The sequence below is a fragment of the Artemia sp. Qi Xiang Cuo genome, chromosome 7, assembly GCF_049724085.1.
Source record: "Artemia sp. Qi Xiang Cuo chromosome 7, ASM4972408v1, whole genome shotgun sequence".
Lineage (NCBI taxonomy): Eukaryota > Metazoa > Arthropoda > Branchiopoda > Anostraca > Artemiidae > Artemia > Artemia sp. Qi Xiang Cuo.
The window spans coordinates 8,348,132-8,369,917 of record NC_142800.1 but is presented as its reverse complement, the minus strand read 5'-3'; the positions used below and the strand labels follow the sequence as shown (position 1 = coordinate 8,369,917).

At 33.5% G+C, this 21,786-nt stretch overlaps 1 protein-coding gene across 2 annotated transcripts in view; it reads right to left on the bottom strand.

Moving 5' to 3' along the window:
- The window catches only part of LOC148949912 (cartilage oligomeric matrix protein-like), a 334,413-nt gene that overhangs the window by 216,686 nt on the left and 95,941 nt on the right, over nt 1–21,786 (bottom strand). For both annotated transcript variants that reach the window (XM_089091996.1, XM_089091995.1), the window contains exon 4: nt 10,664–10,768. In XM_089091996.1, the coding sequence (XP_088948122.1) occupies nt 10,664–10,768 (105 nt within the window). The remainder of the gene's footprint in view (nt 1–10,663; nt 10,769–21,786) is intronic.

Genomic DNA, 21,786 nt, shown 5'->3' with positions numbered 1-21,786 from the left:
ATCTGGCTTGGTTTGCGAAAAACAAGAATCAATGGGTAGATTAAATTTTAACAAAAAGTTTCTGAAACTTGTCTTAGGAAGGATTATGATGTGATGTTAAAGAGTTTCACAGAGCAATAGTGGTGGGGTCCTTAGGCGGGAATTGGTCGGGGAAAAACGTTCTAGCAATGAAATGTCGAGATATGTTTGAAATGTTCAAACATATAATGTTTAATTTAGATTCGCGAGCTCATTCTCGCTGGGAAAAGTTGAAAATGTCCTAGAGGAAAGGGGGATGGAGAGGAGTAGTACCACGTGAATGCAGGATGGGGAGGTGAGTAATGCCATAGGGGTTTGAATTGACATGTTGTTCCGCGTAGGGATGAGTCAGGAAAACTTGAATCACCAGATTGAGGCACAATTTTTAACAAGAAATGTTAGGAATGATGAATGGGGTGCCAGAGGGTGCCACAGAGTTGTAATAGTAGGGTACTATGGCGTGAATTGCTTGGAGTAACACGTTATGGCAATGAAATGTTGAGTTCCCGCTGTTCAAAAATAAAAAACATTGTTTAATTTAGGTTCATGAGCTTATTTTTGGTGGGAAAAGTTGAAAATTTCTTAGAGAGCGGTGAGTGGGTGATTCTACGTGGATGCTGGAAGGACAGGTGCGTAAAACTCTGGTGGTGTTGAGTGCTTTGTGGAGCATCATGAATGGCTTGGGTGGCAAAACTCGATTCACCAGATTAAAGCACAATTTTTAACAAGGAATGTCTGAAAAATATCTTAGCAATGATGAAAGGGGATGTCAGAGGAAGCCAAGGAGCAGTAATAGTTTGGTTGTGTGGAATGAATTGCCTTGGGGGTATCATGTTGAGGGTATATCGTTAAAACATACGTCAATGGATTTAAAAGCATACTTTTACTATGAAAATGTATGTAAATGTCTTTGGAATAATTAGAGTGCCAAAGGGTACTGTATACCATCCATAGTTTTCCAGGGTGGCATGAATTGCCCTGGACTAGCACACTCTTGAGCTTAAAGATAAGGTAGTTGGTGTTAAAAGAATTTTTCTCACATAAGGTTTGTGCTGTCTTCAAGTGACAATCAGAAATTCTCCATGGGTCCTGTCGCAAAGTTATATGAAATTGCGTCATCCATATGGATCTGATTGTTTAAAGCGGGGTGTGTTTTGTAACATCATTGGAGTGTTGGCGGGGTTGTCGTGAGGATAAATTTTTCCATATATGAAAGGGGCTGTCCCTTCCTCAACGCATCGCTCTTTACGCTAAAGTTTTACTGTTTTAAAAAAAAGTTTTGAGAGAGAGTAAAAAATCTAGCGTAAAGAGCGAGGCATTGAGTAGGGAACAGTCCATTTCATTTACGGTGACGTAATGACAGTGCAACCATCACTGTTACATAATACCTTTTTGACATTTCATTTTTCGCCCGAAACTTTCCCACGGCACGCATCACTGTCGCATAATACCTCTTTGACATTTTATTTTTCGCCTGAAACGTTCAAAGCGTTTCTTTTTTATTATTTCTTTTTTATTCTTTAGTTCTTTGTCCTCGCTAAAGCTTGAAAGTTCAATTCCCTTCCAAAGGAATAGTGCTTCAACCATTAGGACTAATATGCCATTCCCATTATTCTTTCTTACTCAATACTTTCAAAAAATAAAACATTCCTTTGACGTCACAGGACACACCTCTGTCAATTCCATAGCATATCTGCCGGGACTCCAAGCTCAGGACAGTCATCTCCTGGCCAGGTGTAATATCAATCATGCAAACCAAGAAGACGGGGAATGTTTATTTTTAGACGAAATTGCGCTAAATATATATCTAGAAATAACGACGGAAGAAGTCCTTAAATTGTGTAAACTCCTTAGTCATGCTAAAAAATAAATCTTAAGAACACAGACTTTGTTAATAAGAGTTTTATTATTTTAGACAAATTTACAAACAATATTATAAACAAAGAAAAAAGCAGTTAAAAAAACACGACAAAGAAAAAATAAAAAGTGAAACGCCTTATCGTAATATATACAAAAACAAACCTTGTATTATAGAAAGTCGGGGGTCCTAGTATACCAGGGGATATGGGTGATATTAGATGCAAATTTAAGCAACATTAAGAACTTCTTAACAAAAATGCATCATTTTTTGAGTGGATCGTTAAATTTCACACCATCGTGACAATACGTCCCCACCCTCCCCCTAGCAATAATTTTCAGCAGGCGCGTTTATATTCGAGTTAAATTTAAGCCATATTAATAAATTTTAAGGAAAATACCCCGTTTTCTTTGAGTGAAGACTATAAATATATAACACCATCGTGACAATATCCCCCTCCCCCTAGCAATCATTTGCAGATGGCGAAGTTTATATCAGAGCTAAAGTTAAGCCATATTAAGCACTTTAAGGAAAATGCCCCATTTTCTTGGAGCCAAGACTATGAATATTTCACACCATCGTGACAATATGCCCCACCACCATCCCCCTAGCAATCATTTCCAGTGGGTGGAGGTTAAATCAAAGCTAAAGTTATGGCAAATTAAGAGCATTTTAACAAAACTGCATCGTTTCTTTGACTGGGATTTTAGATTTTAATCCCCCTCTCCCAAAAAAATTCTTTTAAAACTCCTCACCTTATCTTTAAGCTCTAAAGTGTGCTAGTCTAAGGCAATGCATGCCACCCTGGCAAACTCTGAATGGCATATGGTTTCCTCTGGCACATTCATTATTCCAAAGACATTTACAGATATTTTCATAATAAAAATATGCTTTTAAATCCATTGATTTATGTTTTAGCAATCCACCCTCAACATTATGTCCCGAAGCCATTCATGATGCTCCACAAAGCACTCCACATTATCACAGCTTTACGCGCCTACCCCTCCGGTTTCCAAGTGGAATCACCCCCTCATCCCCCCTCTAGAAATTTTTTAACTTTTCCTAGCCCATCCCTACGTGATAAAACATGTCAATTAAGACCACTATGACATTACACACCTCCCCACTCTGCATCCAGTTGGTACCATCCCTTATCACCCCTTTCCCCCATCTAGGACATTTTCAACATTTCCCCAGTGAAATAATCTCATAAATCTAAATTAAATAATATATTTTTGAACAGCAGGAACTGGAAATTTCATTGCTAGAACATCTTACTCCAACCAATTCACGCCACAGTACCCTACCACTATTGCTCTGTGAGACCCTCTGACATCACATCATCATCATCATAATTCCTATGAGATTTTTCAGACACTTCTTGTTACAAATTCATGCTTCAACCCATTGACTCTTGTTTTTCGCTAACGAAGCCATTCATGATGCTCCAAAAAACACATCACACCACCATGGAATTATGTGCCCATACAATTAACGCCAAACTACCATTATTTGACTGCCCCTCCTCTACCCTAAGAATCATTCCTAAGACTTTTTTCAAACATTTCATGTTAAAAATTATGCCCTCAATCCGCTTTTAAGTTTTCCCAACCCTTCCCTACGTGATACACCATGTCAATTCACACCACCGTTACACTAAACACCACCATATCCTTCATCCACGTGGCACCATCCCTCATCATCCCCCTGGGACATTTTCAACAGTTTCAATATGAAAATAAGCTACTGGATCTAAATTAAACAGTAAATTTTTGAAGAGAGAGAAGTCGCCATTTCTTTGCTAGAGTGTGATACTCCAATCAATTCGTGCTATACTACTCACTACTATTTCTCTGTGGCACCCTCTGACATCATATCATCAGTGCTAAGACATGTTTCAGCCATTTCTTGTTAAAAATTATGCTTCAATCCATTAATTCTTGTTTTCACAAGCAATGCCATTCATGATGCTTCACAAAACACACCACACCACCATGGCATTACGTGCCCATCCCACTGCGCGAAAATTATGACTATAGATATACCAAGCATTTAAGGATTTAAGCAGTTATTTTCGATATTTTAACATTTACTTCATATATTTAATATTTTCTAGGGCTTATGCCCGAGGTTTGATAATTTTAATATATTGTTTTCAATATTTTATTATTTTTAAAATTATGGTAACAATTTTCCTGGGGTTTCAAAGATCTAGGGCATGAAAAAATTCAGCATCGAGTGAGACGTATGATTTGGGTTATGTTTATTGTAGTGTATTGTGGTTTTTCGTATCACTGTTACCTCCGTTAATGCTTCAAAGTGCATTTGGAAGCTTTCTTGTTTGAACCGTATGACATAGGATGAATTTACAGTGTTTTTTCGTGCTTTATCTTCTCAGTGTTACCTTTCTTGATGTTCAGATTTTCATTTGTTTTATAGGTAACACATGACTCAAGATCTTTTATAGTATTGTGTCATGGTTTATCATGTAAGGGTTACCTCTGTTGATGTTTCAAATTGTATTTTGGAAGTTTTTCTCCATTTAAACATATAATTTAAGATATTTTTGTAGTGTTGTGTCGTGTTTTATTCTTGACTGTGTTACATATGTTGATGTTTCAAAGTTCCTTTTGGAAGTTTTTCCTTTGATACGTATGACTCAAGATGGTTTTGTAGCGTAATGTCAGGTTTTGTCTTGTCACTGTTACCTCAGTTGATATTTAAAAGTTCATTTGGAATTTTTTCGTTTGAAACGTATCACTCAAGATGTTTTTCTAGTGTTGTGTCGGGGTTTGACTTGTCATTTTTACCTCAGTTGATGTTTCAAAGTGGATCATGGAATTTTTCAGTTTGAAACGTATGACTCAAAATGTTTTATACTGTTGTGTCGTGGTTCATCTTGTCATTGTTACCTCTATTGATTTTTCAAAGTGTATTTTGGAAGTTTATCGTATAAAACGTTGAAATCAATATATTTTTGTAGTGTTATACCTTATCTTGCCTGTGTCACCTCAATTGATGTCTTCAAAGTACAATTTTAATGTTTTTTCTCTTTAAAACATATTACTTGGCTTAAATTTTGTAGTTTTATGTCGTGGTTTATCTTCCCAGTCTTACCTTTGTTAATTATTCAAACGAGAATAGCAGCAAGTTTTCCGTCAAGGATAACAAATTTCTCTTATAAGAAACAAATTTCTGTTAATCCTACCAAGTTTTCTGTTAGTAGTAGCAAGTTTCTCTTAACACTAGCAAATTTTCTCTTCGAAGTAACAACTTTTTCTTTAATACTGAAAAGTTTTACTTAATATTTTGAAATTTCTCATGGAGGTAACAGGTTTTTTCTTAATAGTAAAATTTTTTTTCTAATAACAGCAAGTTTTCCCTCAAAGATAAGATATTTCTCTTAAAGTAGCAATTTTCAGACTATGCTAACAAGATTTCTGTTAGAAGAAGTGAGATTGATAGTATTAAGTAAAACTTTGTTAAAGTAAAGAGAAATTTGTTACTTCGAAGAGAAAATTTGTTAGTGATAAGAACAAACTTGCTACTTCTAGCGGAAAACTTGATATCATAGACAGAAAATTGTTACTTCCAAGAGAAATACGTAAATGTTTGATAAAAAGCTTGCTTGTAATAGAAACAATTTGTCACTATTAAGAAAAAACCTGTTAGTTCAAAGAGACATTTGACAGTATTAAGTAAAAGTTTATTAGTATTCAAGAAAAAGTTATTATTTTGAAGAGAAAATTTGTTGGTGTTAAGAAAAACTTGCTAGTTTTAGTGGATATCTTGTTACCATAAAAAAAAAATGTTACTTCTAAGAGAAGTATCTTATCTTTGACAAAAAACCTGGTTTTATTAGAAAAACTTTTTTACTAATAAGATAAACATATTACTCCCAAGAGACGTTTGATAGTATTAAGTATACTTTGTTAGTATTAAGGAATTAAAATTGTTACTTCGAAGAGAAAATTAGTTAGTATTAAGAAAAACTTGCTTCTTCTATCAAAAAACTTGTTAGCATAGACAGAAAATTGTTACGACTAGGATAAATTTGTTATCTTTGACAAAAAACTTGCGGCTATTAGAAAAAAAAGTTGTTACTTCGCAAAAAAAATTGTTAGTGTTAAGAAAAAGTTGCTACTTCTAACATAAAATTGTTTTTTCTAAGAGAAATTTGTTATATTTGATGGAGAACTTGCTGCTATTAGAAAAATTTGCTACTATTAAGGAAAAATGTTGTTACTTCAAAGACTCAAATTTTATATAGACATAACCTCTTTGTTTCTTTCAAAACTGAACTAAAAGTTGAACATTTTTTCACCTCAGAAAAAGATGAAACTGACCCTGTACTTTGTAGTGCTGTCTACTGGGTCCCGTGTTCATGTGGGAAACTTTACATTGGTAGGACCCATCAACATTTTGGTGAACGTTCGCATGAGCACAAAATTTCAATAGATAAGTCCCTGAGATTGGAAAAAAATGACAACTTTGATTTCACCTTGGCCCTGCATATTTTTGCAAATCCTAAACATCTGCTTCTTCTTGAGGAGGTAACTTTAATATCTACTGTAAATGGCCGACGGCAGTCTTTTAAAGAGTTAATTAAGATCAAAAAATATATGAACAGAAATTTGACTTTAAATAGAGGCACCGGAGATATTTCATTAAGCCCAATTTATAACAATTTAATATTAAAAGACTCAATGAATATTTACACCCAGTCTAATTTAAGAGAACCTATTTGCATATCTAATAAAGACCGAAATTCCAGACAAGCTAAGACTATTGCAAGGCAAAACATTCTTGCTCAATCAATTTGGTAAATCCTTTTTCATTGATTCCCGCCTGGTTTTTATTCATTGTCTGTTCTCTTTTTGTCGGGGAAACTTCGAAAAGTTATATTCTTGTTGTTGTTTTTTTTTCTTTTTTGTTTAGCACTGAGGACGACTTGGTGGAGGTCCTTGTTGGTGGATTGTTTGAGAGTAAGAAAAAGTTGCTTGTTCTTTGTCTTCATGTTTTGCCACTGGTAGAAAAAATCCCCGTTTCCTCACCTTTTTTACTTTATTTTTCATTTATTATTTCCTTTCCTCTCTTAGCTTCACATGTCAATTTTTTCTCACTCTCAAACAATCGCAACATTCACCGTAAACAAAATATGTAGTACTTGCTTTTCTAAGATGAATATAGTTACGTTGTTTTAAAATAAAGTTTTAGTTCTCTTTAGTTTTGTGGAAGAAATAAAACACTCTCAGCTCCACTATTTAAAACGCTTAAGACATAAGTTAAAAAGATCTTATGTGTGAAATGATGTACGCTATAGTTACAAAAAAAATCGTTTAAAGGCAGCATAGGTAGAATTGATGAATTAAACTGATAACTGTTAAAAGCACCTACGCAGGAGAAGCCTCTCTTCTGTCTAATCTACAAACTTTACAAATTTTTGCTTAGGAACATTTTAGCGATAACAAAAGAAAAAAATAATGACAGGTAAAGGATTTAGTACCCTGACTAAAATACCCGAAATCAGAAGACGGTTGAATTAGCTAGGGCCGTGACAAATTAAAGATTAAAGACAAGATTAAAGCCATATGCTGAGAGAAAGTCTGTCAAAGAGCAAGAATAAAGAAGACTGAAATTAGAAAGACAGATTCTACATAAGCAGAAATTCAAGTTAGATTAGAAGTGAAGCCAAAATCAGATCTAAGCAAGTCAGAATAAAAAAAAATAAAAAGATTGTTCCTATGTTGCAGGTTCAGGTATTGTATTCTGAAAGTCCTTTATAAGGATCATCAGAAATAGAAATTGATCAACAGTCATCAGGTTTTTAAATCCTCGTTTGGTCAACCTCATAACAAGGATGAAATTGCTTAAATTTTGTTTATATTTTTTGGACATAAATAAATGAAATTTATATTATATTTTTAAATTTTATGTAATACTTTGAATTGTTAAAGTCTGTTCAAAAATACTTAAAATTTTTATAAACTCTTGGATATATCATCATGGAGTTCCTTGAACAATATTCTAAGGAATATTATCGTTCCATTTTACGTATGAAATTTTTGCTTTTGTATTTGCCCAATTATATAATAGCTAAGATCATATATATATATATATATATATATATATATATATATATATATATATATATATATATATATATATATATATATATATATATATATATATATATATATATATATATATATATATATATATATATATATATATATATATATATATATATATATATATATTTGTCATCTTTTATCTACAGAGCGTGCCTTTGCCCTCCCAAGCTTTCTCTCATTATAACCCTAAAAAGTGTGATTGAAACACACATTTCGTACTGCCTACTGTTTGAAATACAGTAAGTCAGCCTAGTACTCAGAACAATCCATAATTAACTCCTCTAAAAAACATCTTCATCCGCGTTTTGGAGTGCCCATGCTTCAGAGCCATATTTGAAAGATCTTCAGCTGAATGGGCCAGCCATGACAAAGAAGAAAGAGAGATTATTGAATGGAGAAACCAACAAACGAGACTACGGCTAGTAAAGAAAAGATAAATAACCAAAACTTCACGGATATTTCGCCTATATAAAACAAGGTGTCTTCAGCACAGTTGAAAAAATGATAAAAAAAACTAAAATAAACTAAAAATACATAAATACCACCACCAATATTAATTAACTAAAGTTGTCACTGCAGATATACCTAGATCTTTCACTAATAGAGTTACTTCGATGAGAATATCAAAACAACTGATGCTGCTTGTACGTTCTCATCGAAGTAGCTCTATTACTAACAGTGGCCTATATGGATCTGTTACGACAACTGTAGTTTATAAATGTTGGTGGTAGTATTTATATGTTTTTAGTTTATTTTATTTTATTTTTTTCTCTGTTTCTTCTGCACTGAAGACAGTTTTACACAAGCAAAATAGCTGCGTCGTTTCGGTTTCTTATCTTTTTTTCAGGCCCTAGTCTTGTTTGTTTGTTTCTTCATTCAGTTTTCTCTCCTTTTCTATAGAACTATGTTTGACCACTGTCATCACTCTGGCTTCCAATATTCTAATTTTTGGTTTCAATACTTGAATTATACTATATTTAGAATTGTGTTTTCACTTACCAATTTTTTTTGTTTTGCTAAAAAAAAAATTGTATGCACTATTTTTTGGTTTGGCTTACCAAATTTCATCGTAGGCTATATTCTTTTTTTTGCTAGCCAAATTTTAATTCATCTAGTTTTATGTTTACCAGATTTTTGTACTTTTTTATTACCTATTTCGACTTTTAAAAGGCCTATTCCTGTCTTTTTAGCTTTTAAATTGCCAATTTCGATATTCCCTATCGCGGCTTTTCACAGTCAGACCTAAGAAATTTAATATTTCACAACTCAATGGGCCTTGTGATTGAGACCTAAAAATGTTTGCTGTGATAGTTGTAACCTAGCTTACAGCTTTGTCTCAATATAGTAGTGATTTAAAGTGGAATTTTTAGCAGCAGGGAAAAGGGTTATCCTCCAGATATTAGAGAGAAAATGTAAATGAGAAAATAAAAGCACGTATAAAATTTTAAACTAGTTATAATGCATTGCACAGTTCTCAATCACAAGAGGCATAGGGATGGCATAAGAATAGGCTTAATTTTTTCACTTTGATCATTAGAAAGTTTCTTATTCGTGTCGGATTTCATTCATTTTTTTTTCCTTGAATGTGACTCAACTTCCATCATAACAAGAGACTGTAAACCTTTAACTATTTGAAATACAGATAAACTTGCACTCTTCTCATGTGTAATGATAGTGTTTCTTCATTTCTCAATGTCTACTACTACTACTAACAACTTACCATAGCACAAAGCCAACTAAGGCCAGCACACCTACGCACACTCTTTCTCCATCCCAATCTATTCATAACCTCCCTTTTTACACCCTCCCAGGAGGTTTTCATTTCACTCAGATCTTTCTTTTTCACTTCTTCCAACCCTTACCGCGACCGACCTGGTTTCCGTCTTCGGCAAACTGTCATTCTTCGAACATAGAACGTGCCCTAGCCATCTCAACCTTTCGCTCATTATAGCCCTAGAAAGCGAGAATTAACCATACTTTTTCTTGAAGCCTACTGTCTGATATACGATTAGTTAGCTGGGTACCCAGAATAATCTGTAGGCAATTTGTCTAGAAAACATCTAGTAAACCTTCACCCGCCTATTGTTTGAATATATTAAGGATAAAGATTAAACTTTTGAACAGATCTGGATGGAGGAGGAGCTTGAGCAGCTGTGTTTGCCTCTGATCGCTTGGTGCTACGGTATGTGCTGGTTTGTAGTAGTGATAATATCAAAGATATTTTTACATGTCATGGTTACTTTTTTCTCTATACTTCGTTCAAAAAATTGTGTTCAGCAAACCTTAAAAAAGAAAACTGTCTACCTTTTGAATTAAACATCATTAGTGGATAGAAAAGCTCCCAGCCACATATTTTAAAGCTGTTATATTTCACATTATGTACTGTTCGTTCATTATTATCCATTCTGGATCATTTACTAATTAACTTGATAGCCAAATTCAGAATATGAAAGAACTAGAATTTTTCTTATTATTCCTCAAGGCCACAGTGTTGCAATCGTTGTGTCAGGATGAAATTTAGTCTTTATTTTTGTTAAAACCTAAGGGAAAAGCTAGTTGAGATTACATTTATTCAAAATTTATTGGGAAACCTGACACTAAAAGCATATATTACTTTCGCACTTAAAAAGTACTCTTAAGAAAATTAATTTACCTTTCTACACTTCAGGTCATCACAGGAAAGATCAATGTCTGGCCAACCATCTAAGTCCTTGTCGGGACCACAAACTTGACCATTACCAGCAAAACCACCTTTACACTACAATGGAAAATTCTAAACTTGAATAATGTGAATACGGGAGAGCCAGAATATTACTAATTTGATCATTGTGTATTCTTTTGTAGGAATGTAAAGCTTTGTAGTTAATGAGAGGCAATGCAACAGTGCTGCTTAGGTAAAGAGTGAAGTATTCACAATTGGAAATAAAGTATTGTCTGTAATTAAATAAAAAAATTCCGAAAAATAAGTTTTTCAAAGAAAAGTAAAGGCCATTTTAAACTTAAGCTCAGCAGATATAAATACCTCTTAAAATTCAAACCCAAAACGACCAGAAATTACTATTAAAGAATAAATGAAACCCAAAACGAACATAAACTAAATAAGCACTCATAGCAAAAACATACAACAAGTAATAATATAAATGAATAAGTAGCTCTTAAAGCGAGTAATGCTTAGATTGAATATGAATATCAAGCTTAAAATAAAAAAAAATATTTTCCTATTAAAGCATAAATGAAACTTAAAACGAACAGAAATTAAATAAACAGTCAATGTAAACAAACATGCAATATGTATTAATGTAAATAAATAAATAAATCTTAAAACAAGTGAAACTTAAATTGAATATGCAAATCAAGCTTGAAACGAACAAAGATCACCACAAAAAAAAGTTTGGGTATGACCTCCTTCTCTCACTGTAAAGGTCTAAAACCTACTGCGTCATTGGCGCTTTACTGTAAACTATATGCGTCTTGAACAGTATTGGGAAGTATAAACAACATCAAATTGAATATTTGATGAATAATGATATTAATTGTTGAAAGATCCATCAGTTCAAGAATTTATTTCACTGTAATTGTATTTTCATTTTCAATAATGTAAGAACTGGAAAAAAAATTATTTGTAATATAATCCGTTTTCAGTTAAGCACCGCAGTAAGATATTAGTTTTTATTTACAGTTATGAAAGGAGGCAGTATCCAAACACTTGTCTGTAGGGAAACTATATTCGTCTTTAACAATTTTAAAAAGAGCTAATAAATTAAACTGAATATTTGATGTATATTGATATTAATTGCTGAAAGCTCATCTGTTCAAAATTTTACTATAATTTTAATGTTTATTTTCAATATTAGGTACAAAAGAAAACATTTGTCATAAAATTGGTCTTCAGTAAAGCGCCAATGACAGAGTAGGTTTTAGACTTTTACAATGAGAGAAGGAGATCATACCCAAACTCTTGTTTGTGGTGATTTTTGTTCGTTTCAAGCTTGATTTGCATATTCAATTTAAGTTTCACTTATTTTAAGATTTACTTATTAATTTACATTAATATCTATTGTATGTTTGTTCGCTTTGATTGTGTAGTTAACTTCTGTTCGTTTTAAGTTTCATTTATAATTCAATAGGAAAATATTTTTTTCATTTTAAGCTTGATGTTCATATTCAATCTAAGCATTACTCGCTTTAACATCTATTTATTCATTTATATTATTACTTGTTGTATGTTTGTGCTATGATTGCTTATTTAATTTCTGATCGTTTTGGGTTTCATTTATTCTTTAATAGTAATTTTTGGTGGCCATGTCTGTATCTGAAATCCAAGGAATATCAGACTGTCGCCGTTATTTCATGAACAGACTGATGAAACTTTCGAGGCTTTAAAGTGTTGATGACAAGGATCATCTTGGATGTAGAGCCGCTGTAAAACTCTCCTTAGTCAGTCTAACTAAAACATCATATGAAACATAAAACAATAAACAAAATGTCAAGGTTGTACAATTACTGTAAAATAAAAATTCGATAAGTAACATTTGTAAAATAAGGTAAAATTGGTAAAATAAGATACTCCCTTAGAGATAAAGGGTAAAATTGGTGTTTTATAGTTCTCCGGTAGCCAAAAGACCTGTTGAGCATTTCTGTTTAAGCATCACTTTCAGCTTTTAATGAAATTTTTTAATTATTCTGATTTTCCTGCACTCAAAAGGTAATACCCCTTCACCTAGAATTTCATTAATTTAATTAATAGTCTAGTTTATCTCTTTGGTAATCTCGTGCCTAGGCTGAAACCTTAGTACTTGGATAGTGCCTGATGTCAAACAGTTATTTTGTAAAAAAAACTAAACCGTTATTAGGGAACAAAATCATATTAGCCATTTTTTCTATATTTAAACAAGAGAAATGTTAGGCTACTCTAACTGCCTTGCATATTTAAATAGCCACATTTAGTCACATTCTTCATGTTATGTCCTTGTTATTTTTCATTTATTTTAAAATCACTGAATGCAAGTAAAAAAGGGGTTTGAAACACTTTGATGACTTTTATTGACTAAGCAATGGATCATAATAGCAAAACATTCAGTCATCAAAACAGTTTTCGATAGGATTTACTGGCATATCTAGTTCCTTTCCTTCAGACTCAGATTCACGTAACTGTAAGCTCTTAGCTCTTTCCTTTAAATGAAAGTTGAATTTGTATCTGATAAATTTTCTGAATAGTAAACATGAGTTTTGTAATTTTAAATTATTGACAGTTCTTTTTAGAATCAGAAGAAAAGATATACAACTCTCATGCAATTTATAAGTGCCTCTTCGTAAGGTCCATTATAAAGTTACGATTCACGCAATGCTATTAGTACTGATTTGTCCATTAAAATTGTTTTATTATCCCTGATTTAGGACACATCATCATCAATTTTGAAAAACAGCTGCACCACATATTAAAATTTTAGCTTCCCCGTGATATTCACAGGGGTTCAGCGGTGGATTTAGGATTTTTTAGGGGGGGGGGGGGGTTGGAGTGAATCATTAAAGTAGGCTAGATATTGGTCTTATATTAGTTTTGCAAGCTAATGTTGAACTAAATCAATAAATTAGGCTAGATATTGGTTTTACATTAGTTTTATAAGCTAATGTTGAAGTGAATCATTAAATTAGGCTAGATATTGGTTTTACATTATTTTTGCAAGCTAATGCAGAAGTGAATCAATAAATTAGGCTAGATATTGGTTTTACATTAGTTTTGTAAGCTAATGTTGAAGTGAATCAATAAATTAGGCTAGATATTAGTTTTACATTAGTTTTGTAAGCTAATGTTGAAGTGAATAAATAAATTAGGCTATATATCGGTTTTATATTAGTTTTGAAGGTTAAAGTTGAAGTGATTCATTAAATGAGTCTAGATATTGGTTTCATAGAATTTTTATAACTTAAATATAAACTGAATTATCAAATTAAGCTAGATATTAGTTTTATATTAGCTGTGCAAGCTAAATTTGAAGTTAATTATTAAATTAGGCTAGATATTGGTTTTACATTAGTTTTGCAAGCTAATGTTGAAGTGAATCATTAAATTAGGCTAGATATTGGTTTTACATTAGTTTTGTAAGCTAATGTTGAAGTGAATCAATAAAATACGATAGATATTGGTTTTACATTAGTTTTTCAAGCTAATGTTGAAGTGAATCAATAAATTAGGCTAGATATTGGTTTTACATTAGTTTTGTAAGCCAATGTTGAAGTGAATCATTAAATTAGGCTAGATATTGGTTTTACATTAGTATTGCAAGCTAATGTTGAAGTGAATCAATAAATTAGGCTAGATATTAGTTTTAAATTAGTTTTAAAAGATAAAGTTGAAGTGAATCAATAAATTAGGCTAGATATTCGTTCTACATTAGCTGTGCAAGCTAAAGTTGAAGTGAATCAATAAATCAGGCTAGATATTGGTTTTATATTAGTTTTGCAAGCTAATGTTGAAATAAATCAATAAATTAGGCTAGATATTGGTTTTACATTAGTTTTAAAAGCTAATGTTGAAGTGAATCATTAAATTAGGCTAGATATTGGTTTTACATTAGTTTTGTAAGCTAATGTTGAAATAAATCAATAAATTAGGCTAGATATTGGTTTTACATTAGTTTTATAAGCTAATGTTGAAGTGAATCATTAAAATACGCTAGATATTGGTTTTACATTAGTTTTGCAAGCTAATGTTGAAGTGAATCAATAAATTAGGCTAGATATTAGTTTTACATTAGTTTTGCAAGCTAATGTTGAAGTAATTCATTAAGTTAGGGTAGATATTGGTTTTACATTAATTTTGAAAGCTAAAGTTGAATTAAATTAATAAATTAGGCTAGGAATTGGTTTTACAAGCTAGAGTTTAAGTAAATCAACAAATTAGCCTATACATTGGTTTTACATTAGTTTTACATGCTTATGTTTAAGTAAATTAATAAATTAGGCTAGATATTGGTTTTACATTAGTTTTGCAAGCTAATGTTGAAGTGAATCAATAAATTAGGCTAGATATTGGTTTTACATTAGTTTTGTAAGCTAATGTTGAAGTGAATCTTTAAATTAGGCTAGATATTGGTTTTATATTAGTATTGCAAGCTAATGTTGAAGTAAATCAATAAATTAGGCTAGATATTGGTTTTACATTAGTTTTATAAGCTAATGTTGAAGTGAATCATTAAATTAGGCTAGATATTGGTTTTACATTATTTTTGCAAGCTAATGCAGAAGTGAATCAATAAATTAGGCTAGATATTAGTTTTACATTAGTTTTGTAAGCTAATGTTGAAGTGAATCATTAAATTAGGCTAGATATTGGTTTTACATTAGTTTTGCAAGCTAATGTTGAAGTGAATCAATAAATTAGGCTAGATATTGGTTTTACATTAGTTTTGTAAGCTAATGTTGAAGTGAATCATTAAATTAGGCTAGATATTGGTTTTATATTAGTTTTGCAAGCTAATGTTGAAATAAATCAATAAATTAGGCTAGATATTGGTTTTACATTAGTTTTATAAGCTAATGTTGAAGTGAATCATTAAATTAGGCTAGATATTGGTTTTCCATTAGTTTTGCAAGCTAATGTTGAAGTGAATCAATAAATTAGGCTAGATATTGGTTTTACATTAGTTTTGCAAGCTAATGTTGAAGTGAATCATTAAATTAGGCTAGATATTGGTATTGCATTAGTTTTGCAAGCTAATGTTGAACTGAATCAATAAATTAGGCTAGATATTAGTTTTACATTAGTTTTGTAAGCTAATGTTGAAGTGAATCAGTAAATTAGGCTAGATATTGGTTTTACATTAGTTTTGCAAGCTAATGTTGAAGTGAATCAATAAATTAGGCTAGGTATTAGTTTTACATTAGTTTTGCAAGCTAGTGTTGAAGTGAATCATTAAATTAGGCTAGATATTGGTTTTACATTAGTTTTGCAAGCTAATGCAGAAGTGAATCAATAAATTAGGCTAGATATTAGTTTTACATTAGTTTTGTAAGCTAATGTTGAAGTGAATCATTAAATTAGGCTAGATATTGGTTTTACATTAGTTTTATAAGCTAATGTTGAAGTGAATGAATAAAATACGCTAGATATTGGTTTTACATTATTTTTGCAAGCTAATGTTGAAGTGAATCAATAAATTAGGCTAGATATTTGTTTTACATTAGTTACGATATGTTGAAAATAATATATAAATTAGGCTAGACATTAATCTTCCATTAGTTATACAAGCTAATGTTGAATTGAATCAATAAATTAGGCTAGATAGTAGTTGGCCTCCCCCAGAAAATTCAGCATGTCCCCAGGAGGCGATAAGGGGAACACCGTAGAGATATGTAGGGTACCTCCACAGGAGGCACGGACCAAGGGGGGCCTTGTCTCTGGGGGTCCATAATAGAAACTGGGGTACCCTAGCCCGGGATCATAAATACAGGGAGAGAAGAAAAAGGGCCCCTCGAATTTACGCTCAAATGGGCCCACTGGTTTGTCCACAAGTTCCAAGAGTTACAAAGCTTCTCCTAGTAATGGGTTAAATTGCATGGTGATGCAGAACACCATCGCGGGAGGATCCTCTATAGGAGGACAACTGCGGCAGGGCGTAAGACAAAAAATGTGGCTCAATATCGCTCTCTAGGGCTATAATGAAAGAGAGGTTGAGGTGGCTAGGGCACGTTGTGCGGATGAACGATGACAGATTACCGAAGATTGTTCTTATTGGCCAACCGTCTAGGGTTAAACAGAAAGCAGGTCGTCCTTGTCTGGGATGGGAGGACGTCATAAAGAAAGATTTAAAGGAAATGGGAACTTCATGGGCGGGCATAAAAAGGGAGGCTTTGAATAGATTGGGATGGAGGAGGAGCGCGCGTAGCTGTGTTGGCCTCAGGCGGCAAGGTACTGCGGTGAGTTTTTAGTTGTAGTAGTAGTAGTTTTGAGTTTGAATTTTAAAAGATATTTGTATCTGCTTAGCTTCAGTATAAAATGGCCTTTACTTTTCTTAGAAAAACTTATTAGTCGGAAAGTTTTTTTTTAATTAATTTTTGTTCGTTTTTGATTGCAAAAAATTTCAAGTTTTAAAATTCCTTATTTCAAAACCACACTTCAAAAAATATCCAATATTCGTCAAAGTATCAAAACTGATATCAAAGTGAAAAATGGGTTTGTGTCAACCTTGGAGTTTTTATTATCTGATATTTGAACTATTTTTAACAAAACTGCTATCTCAAAATTTTTATCGGATGGGTTTGTGGAAAAAGTGCGTGGGTGGGGGACTAGATTAAGCTTCGGTTTCTTTTGACTCTTTAAGAGTGAACTGGAACTTTCTATTTTCAATCAAATGAGCCCTCTCTGAAGTTTATACGAGTATCCCTTACATAAGATCTCCCCAGGAGGCGATAAGGGGAACACCGTAGAGATATGTAGGGTACCTCCACAGGAGGCACGGACCAAGGGGGGCCTTGTCTCTGGGGGTCCATAATAGAAACTGGGGTACCCTCACCTGGGGTCATAAATACAGGCGGAGGAGGAAGAAGGCCCCTCAAATGTACACTCAAAAGGGCCCAATGGTTTGTCCACAAGTCCCAGGAGTTACAAACCTTCTCCCAGTAATGGGTTAAATTGCATGGTGATGCAGAACACCATCGCGGGAGGATCCTCTATAGGAGGACAACTGCAGCAGGGCGTAAGACAAAAAATGTGGTTCAATACCGCTCTCTAGGGCTATAATGAAAGAGAGGTTGAGGTGGCTAGGGTACGTTGTGCGGATGAAGGATGACAGATTACCGAAGATTGTTCTTTTTGGCCAACCGTCTAGGGCTAAACGGAAAGCAGGTCGTCCTTGTTTGGGGTGGGAGGACGTTATAAGGAAAGATTTAAGGGAAATGGGAACTTCATGGGCGGGCATAAAAAGGGAGGCTTTGAATAGATTGGGATGGAGGAGGAGCGCACGTAGCTGTGTTGGTCTCAGGCGGCAAGGTGTTGCGGTGAGTTTTTAGTAGCAGTAGTAGTAGTTTTGAGTTTGAATTTTAAAAGTTATTTGTATCTGTTGAGCTTAAGTTTAAAATGATCTTTACTTTTCGTCGAAATACTTATTAGTCGGAAATTTTTTTTTTGATGAATTTTTTTTCGTTTTTTATTCCAAAAAATTTCAAGTTTTAAAAATTCCTTATTTCAAAACCAAACTTCAAAAAAAATCAAATATTCATCAAAGTGTCAAAAATTATATCAAAGTAACAATATCAAAGTGAAAAAATGGGTTTGTGTCAACCTCGGAGTTTTTATTATCTGATGTTTGAACTATTTTTAACAAAATTGCTATCTCAAAATTATTATCGGATGGGTTTGGGGGAAATGGGCGTGTGGGGGGACTAGATTAAGCTTCGGTCTCTTTTGACTCTTAAAGAGTGAACTGGAACTTTCTATTTTCAATCAAATGAGCCCTCTCTGAAGTTTATACGAGTGTCCCTTACATAAGAACCATATATATCCCCAGAGGTTAACTCACAACGCCTATCCCTGGACCTTGGGGGGTTGTGTCGACCCTGGAGTTTTAATATCTGATGGTTGAACTATTTTTAACAAAATGGTCACCTAAAATTTTTATCGGATGGGTTTATCCATCCGGAACCCCCAAAGGCGTTGAGGGCGAGAGGGGCTAGTTGCCCTCCGATCTTTTCCACTCTGAAAAACTATTTTCATTTTTCAGGAACAACTTAAAGTTTTAAATTTAAATTTTCAGGGCGTGTTGAGAGGGATGTTGTAATAAGCAAAAAGCACCCTTTTGGTGATCCTACTATAACTGCTGCTGCTACTTCTGCTGCTTCTACTACTATGGCTTCTATTATCACTAAGTAGCAACTACTGCTATTACTCTTAAAACTACTGTTGCAACTAGCATTACTGAGGCTAGTTTTCAAGGGTGAAACTTTCATTCAATGTTAAGGGGCAGTTTGATCTAAAGAAAACACGCTCCGTGCATGTAGGTTGTCAAAACAGCGTATCATCAATATCCCAGAAAGGATCAGGGCATACTGTGCCATCCTGAAAAGGTATTCTGTGCATACTCCTAATACTATTAATGCTACTGAAATCACCGCTACTACTACAACTACTAATGCACCCGGTTCTGCTACTACAACTACTAACACGACTATCACTAATGATGCTATATTTATAACTGCTACTCCTATTTTGGAAAATTAAGCGTATTATTGCATAATTTTCAGGGAACGTTCAGAAGGATATTGAAATAAATTAAAACAAACTATGTTGAAACAGATTATTAAAAGGGCGTGTACATCTATGTCCCAGGAGCGGATTAGATTATTAAGTCCGGTGTATGTTGGGTGGGGAAGGATTTTGAGCCATCCAAAAGGCATTGTATCTTACTATTCTTAATACTTTTACTGTAATTATTATTATTACTACTAAAACTAACGAGTATTAAAGAGAATTGTTCAGAAAATTTTGAGGAAGATTTTGTTTTAAATTTAAAAATACTACATGCATGCATGCTCTCTAAAGAGCATATCAGAAATGTACCCAGAACAACTAAGAGTCTAAGATTGAAATTTTTAGTGCAGATTTAGGGATATCTGTACTATCTGGATATCTGGAACTAATGAAAATATTACTGCTACTACTACTAACAACTCACCGCAGCACCAAGCCACCCGAGGCCAACACAGCCACGCAAGCTCCCACTCCATCCCATCCTATTCAAAGCCTCCCTCCTTACATCCTCCCAGGGAATTCCAATTTCCTTTAAATCTTTCTTTATGACACCCTCCCACCCCAAATGAGGATGACCTGCTTTCCGTTTACCCCTAGACGGTTGGCTAAAAAGTAATTTCTTTGGCAATCTGTCATCTTTCATCCGCACAAAGAGCCCTAGGTATCCCAACCTTTCTTTCATTATAGCCCTAGAAAGTGGGGTTGAACCACATTTTTCGTACAGTCTACTGTTTGAAATACGGTCAGTCAGCTGGGTACCCAGAACATTCCGTAGGCAATTTCTCTTGAAAACTGCTAGCAAATCTTCATCCGTTTTTCGGAGAGCTCATGCTTCAGAGCCATATTTAACCACTGTCATCACTGTAGCTTTCAATATTCTAATCTAAGTTTGCAGACTTATCTTCCTATTCTTTCAAACTTTTTTTTAATTGTGAAAAAATACCCTGAGCCTTATCTATTTTACCTTTAAGATCTTCACTGCTCCCAACATCTTTACTAATAATGCTACCAAGGTAAGTGAGGCTGCCCACCTGATCTTTATTTTTGTTACCCAGCGTCACCTTTTCATCTTCACTTATTCATAGCCTTAGTGACTTAGTCTTCTTAACGTTAATTTTCAAACCTATTCTATTACCCTGAACTAGCAAAACCTCTAAAAGTTTATTCATTTTGCTCATACTTTCAACTAGGATGCTTAAATCATCAGCATAATGTAAGTCAAGGAGAGTTTTTTCTCCCCATTTGATTCATTGGTCTCCCATTGCCTTTCCTGCTCTCCTTAAGACAAAGTCCATCAAAATGATCCATATAAATGGAGGTAGAACAACTCCTTGCTTAACTCTTGATTTAATACAAAACCAGCTGCTAACCTCATTTCCTACCTTAATTGCAGCAGTGTTATTCTTGTACATAGCACTAATCACTTTAATGTATTTGTCTGGTATACCATACAAGGATAAGACCTTTGCTAAAGCTCTTCTATCAAGAAATCGAACGCTTGCTCAAATCTATAAGACTGACGACCAAAGATGTTTGTCAACTCTGGCACTTCTCAATTGTTAACCTAAGACTGAAAATCTGGTCAACACATCCTCTACCATTTCTAAAACCTGGTAATTTGCTACCAGACTAGTGCCTCGATAATTACCACACTCACTCTTATCACCTTTCTTATACAGTGTTCTAATTAAGGTTTTTCTAAAATTATTAGGTACTTTCCCTTTTCAAAAATCATATTTATTATCTTCAGTAGCTGCTTTCTAACCTCAGACCACCATATTTAAAAAAATCATTTACTACACTATCAGCACCTGGCACATTATTGTTTTTTAGTCCTTTTAGTACTGTCGCTAATTCTTTCTCACAAAAAAAAAAATATTCCTTCATATCCAAGGTATCACATTTTTTTTTATTTTCCTCTATAGCTTTTCCTGCAACTCTATCTCAGGTTAGCAAATTCTCAAAATATTCTCCCCGTCTCTGTTTAACTCTTTCCTTATCACTAGTTGTGGCATTTCAAGCTTCGTGTTTTGTCTGTCGTAAAGTAAAAAAAAGAGAAAATACCATAATAACCAAGATTACTGAAAAGATGCAGATTCGTGGGTGCCCATAAGGGGCTGGGGGTATAGGAGGGCACAAGAACCCCCCCCCCCCTGGATGAATGACACTGCCTCATATTTGTATTAAATTTCGAAACAATCCACAAAATAAGGTTTTAAAAGAAAAGTAAGGAGCTCCATTTAGCCAGAAATGGACAGAAATAAAGTAAATTAATCTTCCAACAGTAAAATTACCACAAATCCCTATTAACAAATATATGAAACTCAAAACAAACAGAAATTAGAACAAATAGCCGAGTCAAACTCAAAACGAGCAAAAATTAGCATTACTAGGGCTGACAACCCCAATACCTTCTCAAGGCCAGAACATAATTTAGGCTTTACTGAAAAAACAAAACAAAAAATAAGTTACCGTGAATCGAAAGTTTAATATACCCATACTTATATCTATTCCTTAAAGTCTTAAAT